This window comes from Halichoerus grypus, chromosome 15, assembly GCF_964656455.1.
Source record: "Halichoerus grypus chromosome 15, mHalGry1.hap1.1, whole genome shotgun sequence".
NCBI lineage: Eukaryota > Metazoa > Chordata > Mammalia > Carnivora > Phocidae > Halichoerus > Halichoerus grypus.
The window spans coordinates 14,781,252-14,801,278 of record NC_135726.1 but is presented as its reverse complement, the minus strand read 5'-3'; the positions used below and the strand labels follow the sequence as shown (position 1 = coordinate 14,801,278).

At 43.2% G+C, this 20,027-nt stretch overlaps 1 protein-coding gene across 4 annotated transcripts in view; it reads left to right on the top strand.

The window, feature by feature from the left end:
• ZFHX3 (zinc finger homeobox 3) overlaps positions 1–20,027 on the top strand; it is a 266,361-nt gene that overhangs the window by 234,463 nt on the left and 11,871 nt on the right. For all 4 annotated transcript variants that reach the window (XR_013444232.1, XM_036073293.2, XM_078063027.1 and 1 more), the window contains exons 6-8: positions 6,929–7,062; positions 7,220–7,420; positions 19,400–19,502. Coding sequence is in view for 3 of the 4 variants with exons in the window: in XM_036073293.2 (XP_035929186.2) it covers positions 6,929–7,062; positions 7,220–7,420; positions 19,400–19,502 (438 nt within the window). In the remaining variant the exon portion in view is untranslated. The remainder of the gene's footprint in view (positions 1–6,928; positions 7,063–7,219; positions 7,421–19,399; positions 19,503–20,027) is intronic.

Genomic DNA, 20,027 nt, shown 5'->3' with positions numbered 1-20,027 from the left:
CTGAGAACCTTGGGGCTGTGATCTCGTGACATGCATGAGGTTTCGAGAACTATTTCTCATTTAACTGAATGGCAGGTCCTGAGCCCCTGCTGGGTGCAGTAGGTACTGAGCTTTCCCGAAAGGCAGAAGTGCCTAGAAGAGGCCCGAAGCCTGAGCCTTGGCAGATATCATCTCAGATAGCAGGATTGGAAGTGAGAGAGAAGTTTGGTCAGAGAGACAGGGTCACAAAGAAGAGTGATTGAAGGCCTAGAAATCTTTGCCAGAACACTGGCTACGGGAAACACAAGGGAGGGGGACACGGGGCCTCTGTGTACTGTTCATGCAACCTCCTGTGAATCTGTAATTCTTTCCAAATAAAAAGCAAAAAGAAAATCATTAAAATAATAACAACAACAGCAATAATAATAATAGCAACAGCAGTACCTAGATCTTCTGCATTTCCAAAGTGTTGGCCTATCTAGTTCACATCTGACTTGGAAGAGAAAAATAAGTAGCGGTTCCCTGAGTACAAGTTACACCCATCTGTAGTATTATTACTCAGATTTTCTCTGAAACCCTTTATAGAAACAGAAAGACATGTCTGGTAAGTTGATGATTCCACTATGTCTTACTCTCCCCATCTAGTCCTATTCTTGTACCTCTTGAGTAGGTGGTTGTACTTCTCTAAAATGCTTTCCAGGGACATACACAAGCAGAGTAGCTTGCAGTTACAGAGAATGAGACTGTGTCTGAATAGAAGGTTCTTAACCCCACTGCGCTGGAGTTTGAGACATACCCCACACCTCTGAGCAGGGAAGGGAGAGGAGCCCACGGCACAGAGACCACCCCCCTGGGTGTGTGTAACCAGTGCATGCCTCCGATTCCTCTTTGAAACATCTTTAAGTGCTTGGAGGCAGAATGAGACCATGCATGTTTAAAGACCAAGTTGGCAGCAAAGCAAATCCTTTAGAGGAACTGGTGTTCTCTGTATTAGGGGAGGAAGAGAATTTAGCCAGATCTCTGGCCACTGATCAAGTGCAGTAGTTCCATAGGAGATGGGAGTATGAAATCCTACCCTGGCCTCTGGGGAAGGAATTGCAAGCAAATGGCCAGAGCAGCTCCACTTTCAGTGACAGTATAAAGATCACAAAGTCCAGAAGCACAGATTAGCCTGCGATAACGTTGCATTTTTGTTGTCTAGAGGAAGTCTGAGGCTCATGAGAAGCTGAAGGAGAAGAGCTATGGAAAGAGCACACTGTACCTTTCATTTCATTGTAATTATGAGCTGAAATGACCATTTTCAGATCTAGTGAAGCTTCTGAGTCTAGTGTGCTGGGGGTAGTTATCCCAACTCAAACACTGATACGGAGTTGTGTTAATTTTTTTCCCCCTAGTCAGTGGAGATAGAGGAAAGATTGCTGTAAATTTCTGGGGTAGGTGGCAAGCTGGTTTACGGAACACAAGGCGATGAACCTCTGGCTTACGGAAAATAGCATGAATTAATAATCATTTAATTGGCTCCTCCATTATGTTGCTGGTTTGGGAGATGGAAGTTTAGATGGAGGGGCTGTCAGTGGTACTTCAGCTAAGAGTTTGACGGTTGAGACGAGGTGGTGGCTGCCTTTGGCTTCTCCACAAGGGGTAAATGTCGGGCAGCAGCCTAGGCCCTCAGTGGGCTCACCTTGGGGCCCCCATAAGGAAGAGGAGAATCCAATTGCCACCCCACCATGAAGAGAAGAAATGCAGAAGAAACCTCCCAGCAACATGAACAGCTCAGTGCATGCCCAGGGTCTCCCCAAGGGAGGTCGCAGGCCAGAGGGAGGCTGGCCTTTGGCATAGAATATCCACCATGCCAACAGCCCCATTGGTGTGTTGAGTGATGTGATGAATTTTGCTCATGAAATACAGAAATTACTCATACTTTGGATTTTTGTTGATGTCTTGGCTGTAGTTGGAGGAAGTAAAAACTTCTTCATTTCCAGTTTTTCTTAAGTTTTCTTTTTCATGAGGCAGCAACTCCATGCCTTGCCTGGCTTCAGAGTTGTACAGAGCACATCACCAGGTAACAAATCGGGCGTTAAGTCCATGGTGGTCTATGGCATTGCGAATACGTCTTTTAAGTTTTCTGTGGCCGAAATCTCAGTGACTCAGATTTTAATTCAATAATGAGGACTGGAATTGGAAGACTGGTTCTAACAGGTGAACTTACAGAGGCTGTGTTTTCAACCATACTTGGTCATTCTATAACCCCCTAAGTTTATACTATTCTTAACCTCTTTTTTAAAGTAAGTCACTTCCTATATGAAGCTTCACTTGGCTTGTTTTAATTATTCTGTGTGCGACCATTTCTTGAAAATTGCAAGGAAAACTGGCATGATTTCAGGTTGGTGCTCCTTTTCTCCCGTTTCCTCTAATTAAGTATGACAAGAGGGGTACCTTTTCAAATAATTATTTTTAGAGGTTAAATACTTTCCAAACAAATATGTTAAAAGCACAGGTAATCTGGAAGTTGATGTCTCTGTGCACGAATGATTTTCTCTCCTAAGGAAGCCATGCGTTGATTACTATGTTTCCTTTTGGGATGAAATTGTTTTGCCTCCTGTGTGGAAAGTAAGACAGAGAGTCATGAATCGGGTCTGACTCTCCTCGTATTTGTCTTTGTCAGTTGGTGGCCAGCCCATCAGAGTTTAAGGGGAGAAATGGTGGCTTTTGGCCCGGAAAGGCAACTTGTAATTTTTCATACCCCATAAGAAGGACATGCTGGTCCTTTCTGTGCCTCATCAGCAAGTTGGGTGGGACAACCATAATTCCTAACAAGCAAGTGCTTTTTCACTCCTTAGAAAGTTTGTGTGGGAAGGAATGCACAGCTTAACATCCTATCAGGCCGTGGTAGGGGTTGGACCCACCATCCCAGTGTCACTCTTCCATCTGCCTGGCTTTAGAGAGTATGTAATCTGTAGCGCATGCCCTTGCGTGGGTCCTTGCCACATTTCTATCCCCTTCCAAGTGCCAGGAGCCCAGCATGTTGCCTGTGGAAGATTCGTTGAGATTTAACACATATTTTTGTATGACATAGCTGCCAAAAATGAGAAAATTGCTTTAACCAGCAAAGTAAAAAAAAAAAAAAAATACCACCCGATGTTTCACACAGTATGGATCCAAATATCAATGTTTCCATGGACAGTTGAATTTAAATGCTGAGCTATTTAATTATAATATTAAAAATAATATAACTACCTGGCAATCTTAGAAAATGGGAGAATGGTCCATGATTCCGTTACCTAAATATAACAGTCATTTTCTTCTAGTCTCCTTTTCTAGTACCTATTTTTTTCCATAGCTGTATCATGGTGTAATATATATTCTATCTTATTTTTCTTCTGATCAGCATTCTCAAGAACTTTCTACATTGGGTCACAGCTATCATTCATAATGTCTTCTAGCACCCAGTAGAGTAGCTCTGCCATTGTTTACTTGACCATGCCCTGTTGTAAGAGACCGAGATTGTTTCCAATTCATTTTGTCATTATTATAAAACCCACTACAGGTAGTAACCCTTCAAGTTGTTTGGCTTTTGGTTGCCTATATAACCAAAGGTTCCAGGCACTGTTTAAACTAAGGCTTGTCTCTGAAGTACGTGTATTTCCAATTAACTACTGTGATGTCACAGTGGCCTTAAAGTGACCAGTAATTGATTTTTTAAATAATGTTTCCTAGACTGTGACATCTCTCCTAGAATTTAAGTTAAAGTTTAGAAAAGTCTTCAAAGCAGAAAACCACAGTACTTTCTCTCTTGGTATTCGTACAACCTCATTTACTTAGGCCTACAATGTATGCTGGTGACAGAACTGAAATAGAAATTGATTTTGAGACTCTGGCCCTTTTGAAGTAGTTCAGAGAGAAGCAGCTTGAGGAAACCTCAGACTGTCTGTGGCCTGTAGTCAACCCTCATCCAGCATGCTGATGGAGAACTTGCACAACTGTTTGCACGTCTACAGAAATTGTATGGAGACCTCGGTGCCATGTCTTGATAGAGATTGACATTTTAATGTCCGGGGTCAAGCTTGGAGGGGGCTGTCGGCCTAGTTAACCTAACTCTTAGGAGCAATCCCTACATCACCCAGGGAAACACAATGGGATTGTAACCGGGTGTTAATAGGATCTGTTACAAGAATGGCACAGCTTTATCTTCAGGGAACGAGCTAGTGAGCTGCAGGTGGCTAATGTCCACTTCTAAACAGATCAGATCGAATAAACATGCAGGCTGTCCAGGATAGAAGGGAGATGAGCCCCAGAAGTTTTTTACACCAGCAGGTGCAGTATTTCATATTGGTGTGTTACTGCGGAGAAAGAGGAACAAGGGAGATCATGCTGATTTTATTTTTTAAAACACTTCATAGGACTCCTTAGCTTGAGCTCACAAAGGAAGCTTTAGAATTCCAGAGCAGTTTGAGAGTTTGAAAAAAAAAAAGAAAGGTGATAAAAGTTCCCTGCTCCATGCGGGGGGAAAGAATAGTGGCTTCTGAAACCAGAATTCTCACCTCTGCAACCTCGTCACAATTCACCATGCGTTCCACATTGAAGGGAGAGGGTGGACTCTTGTCGGACGAGGAAGCTAACGCCTCACTGGGCTACCCTGTGTTTGCCTTTCGCTTCCCAGCGAGTGAGATGAGTTGGGTGGTCGTAGCCTCTGCGTTCATCCACTCACGTGGCCCTGCAGTGGCACAGTGGACAACCTTTCTGAAGGGGGTTAGTGGCAGACAGAGAGCATTTACAACAGAGTGCATGGTCCTATAAGAGAGAGTGTTGTTTTCAGGTCAGGCAGACTAACAAAAAGACGGGGTGTTTGGGTGTTTGGAATGGCATCTCTATCTTGGTTTGCCTCCAGTGGGAGGAGGAGCAGATAGCGGCTCTTTCCTAACTCAGCACAGAGACTATCCAGTGCCTACAGGTTGGAGGTAGAAATGGGGAAGGGATGGCTATACCAAATAAGCATCTGAAATATCACCTCATGCCTCCACTCACCCCCTCTGTAGAATGCATTTGAACTGTTAATATGGAGAGGATAACCAGTAAGCAAAAATGAAAAATGATGGAGAATAAGGAACCTTTTGGGAGTGGGGGGCACTTAAGTCCCTGAACCATCAGTTAAGGACTCCTGTTGTGGGAGTGTTCAGATAGGAGCCCATCACACTGTGAGGTTGGAAACCTGTGACATGGGGTTCCTTGAGGGGCCGGGAGATGGGAAGTGGGCCGTGGGGGAACTGGTCTAGAATGTTACAGCACGTAGTTAATCGGCAGCCAGTCCATCACATTAAATATCCAGCCGTCATGTATTACCTTTCAAGTGAAAATGAATAACTCCCATTAAGAGCAAAATGGGTTTGAAGTCGATTCGAGACAGATTAAAGTACTGTTATGAATGTGTGTGTTGAGAGGAGGAGGGGTCTGTGTGTAAAATGCTTGTCCTTGTACTTTTTAAATAATAGATGCCCTACGAACTTATGTAGACCAGGTTACCAAGATACTGGGGTTTAAAGGTCACAAGATGTGCATTCTGGGAAGAGCATTAACTTCCTGGAATATTTCCTGCATTTAGCAATTTTTTTTCAAAATTATTTGTGGCCTTATGATTTTAATGAATAAAATTGATTTTCTAAAATTGTTTATTAAAGCACACATCTATAATGACAGCATCTTGGTATCCATGTCAGAACAGATTTCAAAGTGGAGCCTAAAGTGGAAACACAAGCTAGGTAACCAGACCAGATGAGACGGGCAGCAGTTTTATGAAAGAGCAAAACTTAGGCTTTCTAAACCAGTGACCTCAATGCCGAGTCAAATTATTTTTCAATGAGGGGAACGGGTATATATTTCTCACTACCATTTTCAGGATTTTACTAATCATTTTTAGCAGATTATGAAAAAGGAAGTTATGCGTCCAAAACAAGTGAGAGAACCAACCCTTGAATACTGACCAGGTTTTGGAATGACCAAATCCAACCATGTTGGGATTTGTTACAATGGAGAGCCCCCCCACCTCCCGCCTTATCCTGGTTAAACCCTTAACCCAGCAGTTTTCTCGTCAAAATCTTCCAGACCCTTTTCCATGCTTCAGAGAACCCCTTCTACCCACACTGTATGCTACTTAAGTCTCATGTGACTCTCCTCATTAATTAGTGGTTTTTGTTGGTTTTTTTGTTTTGTTTTTTGGTGGAATGGGGTGTGGTTTGGGCAAGCAGATAGAAGACTTTCCCCCTTACCGCCCACTCTGAATAAATGCTTGAGCTTGGAGCATTGGCTAGATTTTAAGTTGGATTCATGCCCTACCTATTCCATTCTTCAATTACTTTTTCCCCAAAAGCAGGTTGCTAAACCCAAACTTGATTTTTCCCCCAAGTATTTGTGTGCAGATCCATGTGAACCTTTCTCAAGTCACACTTATTATGCCCCCTGTGACGTGCTGTGCTGTGATTCCAAGCGGTAAAGTTGGGACAGTAAAGTTGGGAGCACATGGTTGATTACATCTGTGGAAGCAGAGTGTGTCTGGTTCTTGAGTTGACTGGTGGTTGGCAAAGCAACTGGTGAGACTCTCCCACCCATTCTCAGCCCTACTGCCCCCCATAGGCCAGCAGAGTGTCTCTTGATTGGGAGAAGTCCATACACTGAATTTAGCTTAATCCAGCCCCAAGCATTTTAGTCCATTTCTTTATCTTTTTTTCTTAGCGTTCAGTTGTTGAAGTAGTGACAGAAATTCATGGGGGAAAAAGGAACACTTGCTTCTTTTCCGGCGTGCTTGATAAGTCAGTCCGGATGCTCATCCTACTTGAATTTTGGTGTTTCAAGAAAATCCTGTGCTATAAATGAATGTTGATTTTCACCCAACACAAACCCTCTGGGAGCTGGCCTGGTCTGGCTGCTACATCGCATCTTCTGCTTTTTCTTCCAGCGTCGTCCAGCCAAGCAGAGAAGGAGCTGACAGATTCTCCTGCAACCTCCAAACGCATCTCCTTCACAGGTAGCTCGGAATCTCCTCTCTCTTCAAAGCGACCCAAAACATCAGAGGAGACCAAACCAGAGCAGGTGAGACCAGAAGGGGCTCTGCTGGTCCGGGCGGGAGGTGGGGGGAGTGTTGGAGACACCAGCGGGAAGCGCAGTCTCGGGTGGGCGGGCTCGGGGCAGACACAGGCACCGGTGGGAACTGGAGATTCAGCCGGAGGGGTGGCTGTGTTCCCCACAGATGTACCAGTGTCCCTACTGCAAGTACAGCAATGCCGACGTCAACCGGCTGCGGGTGCATGCCATGACGCAGCACTCCGTGCAGCCCATGCTGCGCTGCCCCCTGTGCCAGGACATGCTCAACAACAAGATCCATCTCCAGCTGCACCTCACCCACCTCCACAGCGTGGCGCCTGACTGCGTGGAGAAACTCATAATGACGGTAAGACCCGTGGCGTCGCTCTCCCCAGAGGTCACAGGTGATGGAGGAACACGGACAAGATTCTGTGCCGTTGGATGAAAAAGCCAGTGTAGAGTTGGACATGTCAGAAGTGATCCTAGTTCTGTGACCTTTGTTCTCCTGTACCCGCCTTCAGCTCGGCATGGCCGTGGTGTGACCGTGGCCCAAAGCACTGAGCATGTTTGTGTTGCCCACCTTCCCCGATCGTCCCCCCTCCTGGTCTGATGCAGAGGTCTAGATTAACTCACCATTCACGTGAAGAAGTTGTTCTTCGGACTCTCCAAACCTTTAATAAGTAGGTCATGTTCTAGGTTGCGCTTAGTCTCTTTTCATCCTCACAACAGCCTTGTTTCAAAGAATAAGAGTTTGATGTGTCTACGTTAACAGCAGAGGAAACCGAGACTCAGACAAGTTAGCTGACTTGATTCCACTTGTAAGCGGCAGAGTTGAAACTTGAGCCCGTATTTTCCAATGCTACAAATGTGACCCTGTAATGTGGGAGTTTCTCAAGTGACTACGTTGATTCTCAGAAGAGGAAAATGGCCCGTGGGATAGCACGTGTTGATTCGTGGACAAGGGCTTTGCATTTTGAACATGATGTTGCTACACCTACAGGTTTTAAAAGTCTGGCTCTGAGTGACTTCTGTGACACGGCCCAAAAGTTTAGGGTAAAGATTTAAATCTAATTGTAATGTGAAAACTTTTCAAAATACTACAGATCATACTAATATCTTGGTTTTTCTGTCTGTGATGAGACAGCTGTGCAAGCCCTTTCCCGATCACTAGAGGGAAAACTACCCAAGAGAATTATTCTCACCTCTAACTTATTTCAGTAGTGGAATAAATTAATTTGGTTGCCTTTTCGTCTGTTCCCAGAGAGGTATTCTTCCTAGAGAATTCCACGTTATAACGTGCAGGTCACAGGCATATAACCTCTAGGCGTTTCCCATTCCATTTCGTTATGCAAGATGAATGAATAGTGTTCTAAGTGATGTTTAGTCGTGAGGAACTTATAAGGCATCAAGAGAACTTTAGCAGCCAGGGCGCCTGGGTGGCTCAGTTGGTTAAGCGACTGCCTTCGGCTCAGGTCATGATCCTGGAGTCCCTGGATCGAGTCCCGCATCGGGCTCCCTGCTCTGCAGGGAGTGTGCTTCTCCCTCTGACCCTCCCCCCTCTCATGTGCTCTCTCTCATTCTCTCTCTCTCAAATAAATAAATAAAACCTTTAAAAAAAAAAAAAAAACTTTGGGACGCCTGGGTGGCTCAGTTGGTTAAGAGAACTTTAGCAGCCAATGGGAAACTTGAAGGTAACCTAGCATAAGTTTCATTTCAGAGATCTTTCAAGTATAAATTCACTTTCCGTGGGTATTTTCAGATAGACTGGTGAACATCGTGAAAAGATTGAGAGTGGAAACCTTCTTCTTTGGATGGGTGGCTTTCTATGTTATATTGGCATTCTCACCAACCTTGGAAACACCAAGGGGAATTTCTCAGGCCTCATCACACTTCCCACTGTTGGCCTGGAACCATAGGAACCTTGAAGGAACAGAAGGAGATGTGGGAAACATTTTCAATACTTAATGACATTTTTCTTTTGCTCAGCTGGTTATTTTTCCTGTTTAATATAAATCTGGTCTAGGAAATATGAGCTATAGTGATCTGTATGACCGGTTTACATTAAACAGTAGGTGTCATTTATATATCACTAGGGACTAGAATATAAATTATATTTCAAATATCCATTGTTTATCATTTTTTATAGCGGCAAAAGTAGTGTACATTGCACGTAGTTGAGTCAGGTGGTCATTAGGAACTTCATTTACCAACAGAGTCTTGAAAGACAAGGTGTTACTACTGTGTTTCTGGGGCACCGATCCCGAAGATATTTCTGGATGTTACTCACTAACTAGCACCTTCTCAAGCAGTGATTCTCAACCTTTTTGGAGACTCCAATAAAAGTGATTCCATAGCCTTACTGGGTTATCCTATGCACAGTAAAGCTGGACAACAACTGTTAAGACCACTGTTGAGGATTCTGCATATACAAAACTGTGTGTACAATGCCAGGGAGCATAAGAATACCTTAAAATTCATACATGGAACCAGGCTAATAAACCCTGTTCTAGAAGAATTCCTGACAACATAATTATGTAGGAGAAATGTGCTCCCTAAAGCTGTTGCACTTGGCATCTTGTACTGAAACTGCTGTGTACCTCATCTTCCCACAGCAGACAACAGAGATGTTTTCTACAGAAATGGAGACATTTTTTAAAAGCATTTTAATTCCAGTATAGTTAACAGTGTTATATTAGTTTCAGGTGTATAATATAGTGATTCAACAATTCTATACGTTACTCAGTGCACCCCCGCCACCCCTCTGGTAACCATTAGTTTGGTCTCCACAGTTAAGAGTCTTTTTCTTGGTTTGCCTCCCTCTCTCTTTTTCCCCCCTTTGTTCATCTGTTTTGCTTCTTAATATGAGTGAAATCATATGGTATTTGTCTTTCTCTGACTTATTTCACTTATCATTACACTCTCCAGATCCATCCATGTTGTTGCAAATGGCAAGATTTCATTCTTTTTTGTGGCTGAATAATATTCCGTTGTGTATATATGCGCCACACCACATCTTCTTTATCCATTCATCTATTGATGGACACTTGGGCTGCTTCCATAGTCTGGCTATTGTAAATAATGCTGCAATAAATAGAGGGGTGCATATATCCTTTCCAATTAGTGTTTTTGTGTTCTTTGGGTAAACACCCAGTAGTGGGATTGTTAGATCATAGGGTAGTTGTATTTTTAACTTTTTGAAGAACCTCCATACTATTTTCCACTTTGGCTGCACCAGTTTGCATTCCCACCAACAGTATAAGAGGGTTCCCTTTTCTCCACATCCTCACTAACACTTGCTTTTTCTTGTGTTTTTGATTGTAGCCATTCTGACAAGTGTGAGGTGGTATCTCATTGTGGTTCTGATTTGCATTTCCCTAATGATGAGTGATGTTGAGCATCTTTTCATGTGTCTGTTGGCCATCTGTATGTCTTCTTTGGAGAAGTGTCTGTGTTCATGTCTTCTGCCCATTTTTTAATTGGTTTATTTTTGGGGGGGATGTTGAGTTGTTTAAGTTCTTTATGTATTTTGGATACTAACCCTTTATTGGATATGTCTTTTGCAAATATCTTCTCCCATTCAGTAGGTTGTCTTTTGGTTTGTTGATTGTTCCTTTGCTATGTTAGAAGCTTTTTATTTTGATGTAATCCTAATAGTTTATTTTTTCTTTTATTTCCCTTGCCTCAGGAGACATATCTAGAAAAATGTTGCTACAGCTGATGTCAGAGAAATTACTGCTTTGCTCTCTTACAGGACTTTTTAAAAAAGATGTATTTATTTTAGAGAGAGAGAGAGAGAGCACGGTGGAGGAGGGGAAGGGGCAGAGAGAGAGATGGAGAGAGAGAATCTCAGACTCCCCACTGAGCGCGGGGCTCAATCCCATGACCCTGAGATCATGACCCAAGCTGAAATCCAGAGTTGGACACTTAACCAGCTGAGTCACCTAGGTGCCTCTTCTATTATAGGATTTTTATGGTTTCAGGTCTCACATTTAGGTCTTTAATCTATTTTGAATTTATTTTTGTGTATGATGTAAGGAAATGGTCCAGTTTCATTCTTTGCATATTGCTGTCCAGTTTTCCCAACACCATTTATTGAAGAGACTGTCTTTTTCCCATTGCATATTCTTTCCGTTTTGTCGAAGATTAATTGACCATATAGTCATGGGTTCATTTCTGGGTTTTCTATTCTGTTCCATTGATCTGTAGGTCTTTTTTTGTGTGCCAGTACCATACTGTTTTGAGTACTACAGCTTTGTCATATAAACTTGAAGTCTGGAAAGTCTCCAGTACTTCTCTTTCAAGATTGCTTTGACAAGTCAGGGTTTTTTGTGATTCCATACAAATTTTAGGATTGTTTCTTCCAGTTTTGTGACAAATTCTGTTGGTATTTTGATAGGGATTGCATTAAATGTGTAGATAGCTTCAAGTTGTGTAGGCATTTTAACAGTGTTTGTTCTTACAGTCCACGAGCATGGAATGTCTTTTCATTTCTTTATGTTGTCTTCAATTTCTTTCATTGGTGTTTTTTTTTTTTAAGATTTTATTTATTTATTTATTTGTCAGAGAGAGAGAGAGAGAGAGCACAAGCAGGGGGACCAGCGGGCAGAGGGAGAAGCAGGCACCCTGCTGAGCAAGGAGCCCAGTGTAGGACTCAATCCCTGGACCCTGGGATCATGACCCGAACCAAAGGCAGACGCTTAACCACCTGAGCCACCCAGGCGTCCATCAGTGTTTTATAGTTTTCTGAGTCCAGGTCTTTCACCTCTGTGGTTAAGTTTATTCCTAGGTACTTTATTATTTTTGGCGCAATTATAAGTGGGATTGTTTTCATAATTAGAAATGTAGACATAAAAATAATATATAAAAAATAAAGTGTGCACATTGTGGGAAATGTACTGATTATAAGAAGTCACTTTGCTAGCAACAGAGAAAGTTAATGGATTCAGAAACAAAGTTGAAAGTTATGAGAAATGTAATCATATAAGGGTTTCACTCTTTACCTAAAGGTATATGTAAGGATGATTTGGTACTCTCTACATGAGAAGATGGAGTTACTGCATGGCTGTCAGTATTGAATTGATTTTTCAAACTATGAGCATGGTTTGCATTGAGATGATGTAACATTTCTACCTTGATCCTTTAGTTCAGTGGGAAAAGATGAGCAACCAGGGTTAGAGGGGAATTTGTGGCTGTAGCTTAGGGTGAACCCAGAATCCTGTTTGAAGATTGGAGTTTGCCCTGATGAATCAAAACAGATGCCACTGTTCTTCCTTTGGAAAGTTTGGTGTTAAAATGGAATTTTCAATTGTTTTACAACTAAGTGATTATAGTAAACCTGTGGTTAAAATCATGCCCCTCGAGGGTATTTTACTGTAATTTTATTAGAGAATTGGCCATGGGAAACTATTGGTTGGGCTTTCTGACTATATATCTGTTTGTTCCTGGTCAACTGGAGCAGAAAACTCGGAAGACAGCATGAAGAGAAATGCCCCCAAATCAGAGCTACATTTTTAAAAACACGTCGTTAAGGAATGGCCAGTGTATGGTCATTCATCCTCTAAGAGGAGAAAGTTACATCGGCTTTGTCCCTGAGTGGCTAGGATGAAGGGCAGTGAGAGGAGTGAATCTCCTTCCTTGCCAGATGGTTTGACTGTTAGCTGCGGTCGGCTGCAGAATAGGAAAAGCCAGCAAAACCCACCCAGTAGACAATTCTTGGTAGACATCGGGTATGTCCAGGGTATCGAAAGCTATAAATTCTGATAAACATTTTCTGCTGTCTGGGTCCAAGGTCGCAGGATTTGGCTTGAATTGGGTTTCAGTCCTTCTAAAAGTAAATTTCTCCCTGATAAATGGAAATAGATTACTTTCTACACAATGTCTTTCCGTTCAGTTGTAAATGGAGAGTGTTTTGAGGAGGCTTCATTTAATAATACCTTATCAGACAGCTTTCAGGAACCTGCAGTGTCTAATATGTCTGTTGCTATGGTAACAGCTGCTTGCTTATGCTCTGCATCTCATATCTGTGTCTTCCATGGGCCCCCTTCTCTTTACCGATGAAGGGGCTTGAAAAATATTCTCCACTGGGAACAATTGCAGCTCTGGTCCTCCACTATGGAAACTGCATCCGCAGCACTTCATTCTGCTTGGCCTATTGGAAACAGACCTCCAAAGACTGTCCTTATACACGTCATATGAAAGAAGGAAATCTATAAAGCCTAAGGGCGATGAGACAAGTGCCCCCTCCAGACCTGACCAAGCAGGCTGCCCCCAGTGTCGGCTCCACAGAACTCTCACCTACTTACGGAGAAGTTAAGAGATTTCAGATTGGTAGTGGGAATGTAGCAGTTGCTTTTCTATACCCTCATTTTCCCACTTTTTTGGGGAAGGAGAGGTGAGGGTGAGGGGGGACATGTTTCTGGCCCCTGCGTGAGAATGGGAAAGACCACCTACCATGCATTTCAATACTCTTAAATTATTCTAATTGATCACTGTCCTTCTAAGTGACAGGACACACCACTGGGCTCCTGGAGCATTAATATGGGGAAATTGTTTTTGTTCCTCGGTCACTTAACAACATATAACCTCATACTGGAGATGGGCTCCTGAGCAGCCCAGGAACACCTTTTTCTCTAGCCCTTCATCTTTTCTCCCTTTGGTAGTTCTTAATTATCCTGTATTTGCTGTACACGCACAGATTTCCCTTCTCTGCTTCTGGCCCTGCACTGCCTGCAGCTTTCTCTCTCTCCCTCTCTCCATCCGTGTCTCTCTCCCTCGCCCTCCCCCCACTCAGGAGCCGTAGTTTGTCTCCTGTGATTTCTTTCAGTCATTGTCTAGGTCTCCCTGTGCTCGTGTGCCTGTGCATCTCTGAGTTTCTGGGACAGGCTGGCTGGCTGCCCCCCCCTCCAACTGGGGCAGCGGGTGGCCACCAGCCCTGGGGCTTTTGCACCTGCGTGGGTACCAGCTCTCTCACTTTGTCCCTATCTCAGAGGAAGGTAATGAAAATAATCGGGCTTCATTAATTCCAAGCCCTGTGAGATGATAGCCATTTGGAGCCTGTTTGCCAATTAGATGGTCTAAATTAGAAGTGACCTTGGTATACTGCCACTGCTTGCCTCTCTGAGTCTAATGAAGCTTTTCTCTCCAATCCATTCTCCTTCTCCACTCTCTTTTCTGTTGCCCTGTGTGTATGTATGTGTGAGTGTGTGTTAACTGTTCCTGTGTTTCCTATTCTCCCACACACCTCCTTTTTTTTTCTTTTTTGTCTTTCTCATTCTTAGTTTTTAAACTCTGGTTAGGACTATGTTGGTTTCTGGTCCACACGAATGTGAACGTGGCCCTGCAGTTTTTCCTCATGAGTTTTAGGTTTAAAAAAAAAGGAGTGGGGGGGATAGACAACCACAAAGAAGACATTTTAGAAAGGAAACAGAGAGAGGAACTAGGCCTCTAACCTCCATGGTCCAGTGCCCAGCCTGGCGCATTTGCAAGGTAGTAAAGGAAGGGAAAACGGCTCTGAGGCCCTGCTGCCAAGAGGCGCTCTGGTTCTCTGGTTGCAGAAGTCCAGAGACTTGCTGGCAGGCCCAGCGGTTGACTGGGTGCAGAAGTGAGCAACCTGACTTCCACTGCAGCCTTCACATACACCACCAGCTAGAATGCTTAGCTCTGGAAGCCGTTGGGTTTTAACTTCATTTTTTGAACCTAACCAACTCCTTACTCACAAGGATGTAGAGACTGGCCAGGTCCGTATCAGGAAGGCCTGTGTCTGAGGCTTTGCCTCTTTTTCCTTCCACTTGAGGTTCTTCATTCTATTGATTTCCACTGAAAAGTGAAGGATTTGAGGCTTCCTGGGGAGTCTAGGTTTTGGCAAATGTATTTTTTCACTTGGAATAGTGAGCCTTTCAGAAAGATACCCTAGAAAGAATACCTAGATACCAAGAAAGAATAAATACCAGTGATCCCTCCCAAATATCATAATGGGGACCAGACCCACATCCAAGCTTCTGGGTTTTATAAGGAGTGTCCTTGGGGCTTTAGGGTCCAGCTCACCTGATAGAAGCTTGAAAGGCATCAAATCATAATCCAAAACAATGGTGAACCCAATAGAGGTAGGAACCTAGGTATTTATGAACCCAGGTCACCTCTGGGTGACTATCTAAAGATAGTTAACTTGAGTCCATGGAATTTCCCCCAAGGGAGCCTGTGATTTCCTGAAATTATCTGCAGTAGTCTCTGTGTGAAACTATTTCTTTAGGCATCTGTAGCCTTCATCAGATTTTCTGAGGTTATGATGTCTAAAAGGTTAATATTCTGGCTTGTGAGCTTCTTGGGCACAAGGACAGTGTCTCACTGTGATGCAATGCAAGCATGCAATACAGGGACCCTGTACAATATATAGTGAATGATGGTCAAATGGATGGGTGAGCAGAGAGTCACTTGAGGCCCTTCCTTCTCAACACTAAGTTGTTTTAAAATTGCTTAAGCTTTAAGACTTTTAGTATCAGTGTGGAATGCTTTTATTTCTATTGTTATTTATGAGAACTGCTTAAACTTGAAGATTTCTAGCATCAGAACAGAACTCCACATTTTTCTTGTATACATGAGACCTCTTGTTAGGAAGATAGCAGAGCTACTGTTTCCTGACTCTCAGCACCCCAGATCAAATGATTGTTTTTTTCCTACATTCCCACCAACTCTGCATACTCTGGTGGGGGTGGAGATCATATGTGGTATCTAGAAGATTACCATGGAATTGCCCTTTGCATCACCAAGGCCAATCTTGGAAGACCCAAATTCTGAGGAAATAATGGCTCTAATTAATTGAATTTTCTTACTAAAGCAAGCTTTGTTATACTTTAGGTTAAAAGTCTGTTTTTGTTTTTAAAGATTTATTTATTTTAGAGAGACAGTGTGTGTGCATGCAGATGGGCAGTGAGAGAGGGAGAGGGAATCCCAAGCAGACTCTGTGCTGAGCACAAGCCCAATGCGAGACTCGATCCCATGACCCCGAGATCACGACCTGAGCCGAAACCAAAAGTTAGTTGCCCAACCGACTGCACCAGGCAGGTGCCCCAAAAGTCTGTTTTAACAGTCTCAGGTCCCCTCTATACACTGAGTATTGGGGACATTATTTAACATTGGATGTCTGTGGGTGTACAGATTATGAGAATATGCAGTCTATATGGTGGTATAGTGAAATGTAGAAAATGTACTTGTTTTTACCAATTGTGTACTGTCATCTGGCCAAACCTGTAACTTTTTGTTTGGCTTCTGAGCCTGGGATGGAGAAGTGGGAAGAGGGAGAGAGGTGGGAGGGAGGAAAGACTGCATGCGTGCGTTTTCTCCGTAGGGGAAGGTGGTGCCATCCAGTTATTTGAGGGCTTCTGAGGTTTGGGCACATCCGGGATGGCTCTGGTTAGGCTGCAATCAGGTCGTGTCCTCTCATACACCTACATGCTCCAGTGCACGTAGTGAAAGGGAAGGTCTTCATAGAACTGTGCTCAGCACACTTGAGTGACTGCCCTTCCCATGACTTTGAGCTCTCCATCAGATGCTGTGGCTAGAATAGTCTGATAGGACTGGAAAACAAGGGGGATGCCAAGGCAAGTGTTGAAGGAACTCTGCCTTTAGCCAACTCTCCTTTTCCTTATTGAGCAGAACTCCTCCACGAGCTGTATATTTATGGCTCTTTACAAAACATGTAAAGTTTGAGTGAAAACCTTTAGAAACTAGTAGGAGAGGGAGGAATGGGCTCGGGCACAGGAACTCTAGTGTCTTAGAGCCGCTGTGGGGCCCTCCAGTAGCCTGTGCGGGAAGGAGGCTTCCATTCTCAACCTCTCTGTTGAGACACATGCACAGATAAACCCCACCAGAATTTCTAGATCCTCAAGATTCCCTTTAGGGATATTCTCCTCTTTGCCTCCTGGGAGTTTCTTGCCCATCAGAATTTTATATACCAAACCTTCCCCCCCCCCGCGATAGAATTTGGGTACACTATAGATGAGAAGATGCAGGTAGATAAAAGTAATTACTTAAACACATATGGGGCAAGACTTACAGGTTTGGAGGCCCAGATTAAGATGCAGAGGAGCATGTGAGGTTGATGATTATATTTCAGGAAGAGTTAATTGATGGAAGGTGAAGGCAGACAAAGAACCTCTGCTTACTGCCTTCTTGAATCCCAATCAGGAATTATGATTAAAGTCGCGGCGAGACAACAGAGGGCTGATGAATTGGTGTCTTTTTTTTTTTTTCTTTTTTGCCGTCATTCACACTTGATTGACTTCAACCTTTCAAGTGCAAAAGTCTCTCTTTTCCATTATTATTCATAGCCATCTGAGTTTTTCTAATTAAAGTGTATGAAAACAATTACTGATCCGTCGTACTGAGTCTGTTAGAGGGGATGTCTGCCTTACTGTAATGCGTATAAAAAGCCCACAGTTTTCTATAATGATGTGCAGCTGAGGTGTTAGATAATTTTATTCTTTTTTACTCTGTAGGGCTTTTTTTTTTATTTTTCATGATTCATTTTTCATAATTCCTAAAGATCCCTGGAAAGGACTGATCCTGCAGCTACAACCGAGAAAGGAGGTGGGGGGGAGTCTTTTTTCCTTTCCCTTTCTCCCCCTCTTGCCCCCAACCTCGTGCTCCCCCTTGGCTGAGGACTATAAATTAATCGGTGACCTTTCACTTCTTGGATTCCCGCTGGACTCCCCAACCATACTGGTCAGAAATGCTTTCTATTAAAAAGAAAATAGATGGAATGAGTTTGGCAATCTCTGCTCCATTCCTAACGATTCATCAACAGCTAGCCTTAACCAGCTGCCGACAAGCTTTGTGTGAGGGTGCGGATGTCTGTGAGTAGGAATTCTATGTCACGCACATTCACCTGCCATGCACCTGCTCTTCATAAACACAAGCCTTCTCAGAACCCTTCTCCATAGTGCCTGTTGCTTAATTTTTACCCCTTTAATAAGCATCGCAGTTGCTGATATTATTCTAATACCTCTAAATGTATTGAGGAGTTAACGTTTTGGTGTTTATGGGGAAAGTGGTCTGGGTTTCTCCTAGCACTGGAGCCTGCCACCGAGGTTTCTAGGGAACATGTCATCAGCTATTAGGAGCAAGTCCAGGATCTTCAAACCATTAAAAATTAATAGTAATTTATTTAAAATATTTAATTTTGAACAGTAAACTAGGTGTTCCAATCTTTGCACCAGCAAGTACAGGTATCATTGAGGTACGTGAGTTTCGTGAGAAAATAATTCCTTCAGGTAGGGCTGGAAGCCACGTAGAAAGGTTAGTGGTGTGACTGTGGTTTCTGTTCAGTTCGTTTCTCAGGCTGTCGTCAAACAGAGACCATTTCTAATTCATTTTGCAAGATCATCGCCTCCTACTTTTCCACCCTATAGCAGGCAAAGGGATATTACTTCTTTTTAAATGAAGAACCTTTTATCCTTACGTTGAATTTGAGGGCTGCTTATCATGTTAATGTGGGGCAAATGATAACTTCTTCAGACAGACTTCTAGCCAGATGTCAGAGAAGCCTAGAGAAAAATGTCTGAGGATCTGACCTGATCCAGGCTGATTCTGGAATTGCTATATTAGCAAACAATAGCCATGGTCAAGGTGGGGCTGCCCTGGTGTAGAATGCTGTGTAGGGCACCCACCCTCTGATGCTGGGCACCTCAAGCAAAGACTCTAGAAGAAATCCTGGCTGAAGTGAGTCGTAAGAAATGCTCGTTTGCACTTGATCTAGCTTCTAAAGGGTTACAAAATGTTGTTTCCTGGAGAATCTGCCAATGTGTCTGCGTGTCCTTAGCCTTCTCTTTGTTCTCTTCTTTTCTTCTTACCCTTTCCTTCACTCTTATTCCCCTCCTCTTCTTGCCTGAATACATTTTGAAAACAGTACTACAATGCTCCCTGCTTCAAGATTACAGTGTACTTTACTAGGTATGATTTAATTAGGGCCCTTATTATGTTTTCAGCAGCTTAAGGTGGGCCTTTCAACTTATCTACCTAATTGGTTGCACAAGAAGTTTCACAGCCCATGACAAAACATTGTCAGTGATCAAAGTCAAAATTCTGCATAAAGGAAAAATATTAATAATAAGATTATTCTTCAAGTGTGCACTGCTAATTATGTCCAGAATGTAACCGTAGAAACACTTTTGACTGATGTGAGCTTTGTCTAATAAACATGAATCTTCAGTGAGCTATGAAAAGTGACACTTCCCGCTTTACACTGGTGAAGGCTAATTTTGCTTATTAAATAATTTTTACAAATCTCTCTATTTTGGGTCTCTTTCCTCTCCATTTGACTCTCCTCATTTCTCTGCCTCTTACTCCGCAGGTGACCACCCCTGAGATGGTGATGCCCAGCAGCATGTTCCTCCCAGCAGCTGTTCCAGATCGAGACGGGAACTCCACTTTGGAGGAGGCAGGAAAGCAGCCTGGTTAGTGTCATTCTTGACCCCCTAGAAATGGAAACAAAATGAAATATTGGGCCACAATTTTCACTGAGCAGGAGTGCCAGGAATCCTTACAGAGTCCTCCTAAGGTGAATGTAACTGATCAAGAGAGGAGGTGGCACTTTGGTCACCTACTTCATACTCTGGCATGTATTTGTATACCATTCATATGGTTTAGAGTGGAAAGAAAATAAGGTGAGAACCAGTGGGATTCTGGTGGACACATGTCCCCTCAGACTATACATTTTGGGAGTGAATAACCAGAGACTCAGTCAGTAGACCCATGACTCCCCAATCTCTCAGGACTTAATTATTAGGGACTTTTGGAGCATGTGAGGGATTTCAGAGCACTGGATTAGCTCTCTCTCTAACTTTCCTCTGCACAAAGTTCTTCTTTGAGTCTTCTGGGATTGCCTTAGGACCTTGAATAGAGGTGTACTTAGCACTGGGTGTTATACACAAACAATGAATCATGGAACACTACATCAAAAACTAATGATGTACTGTATG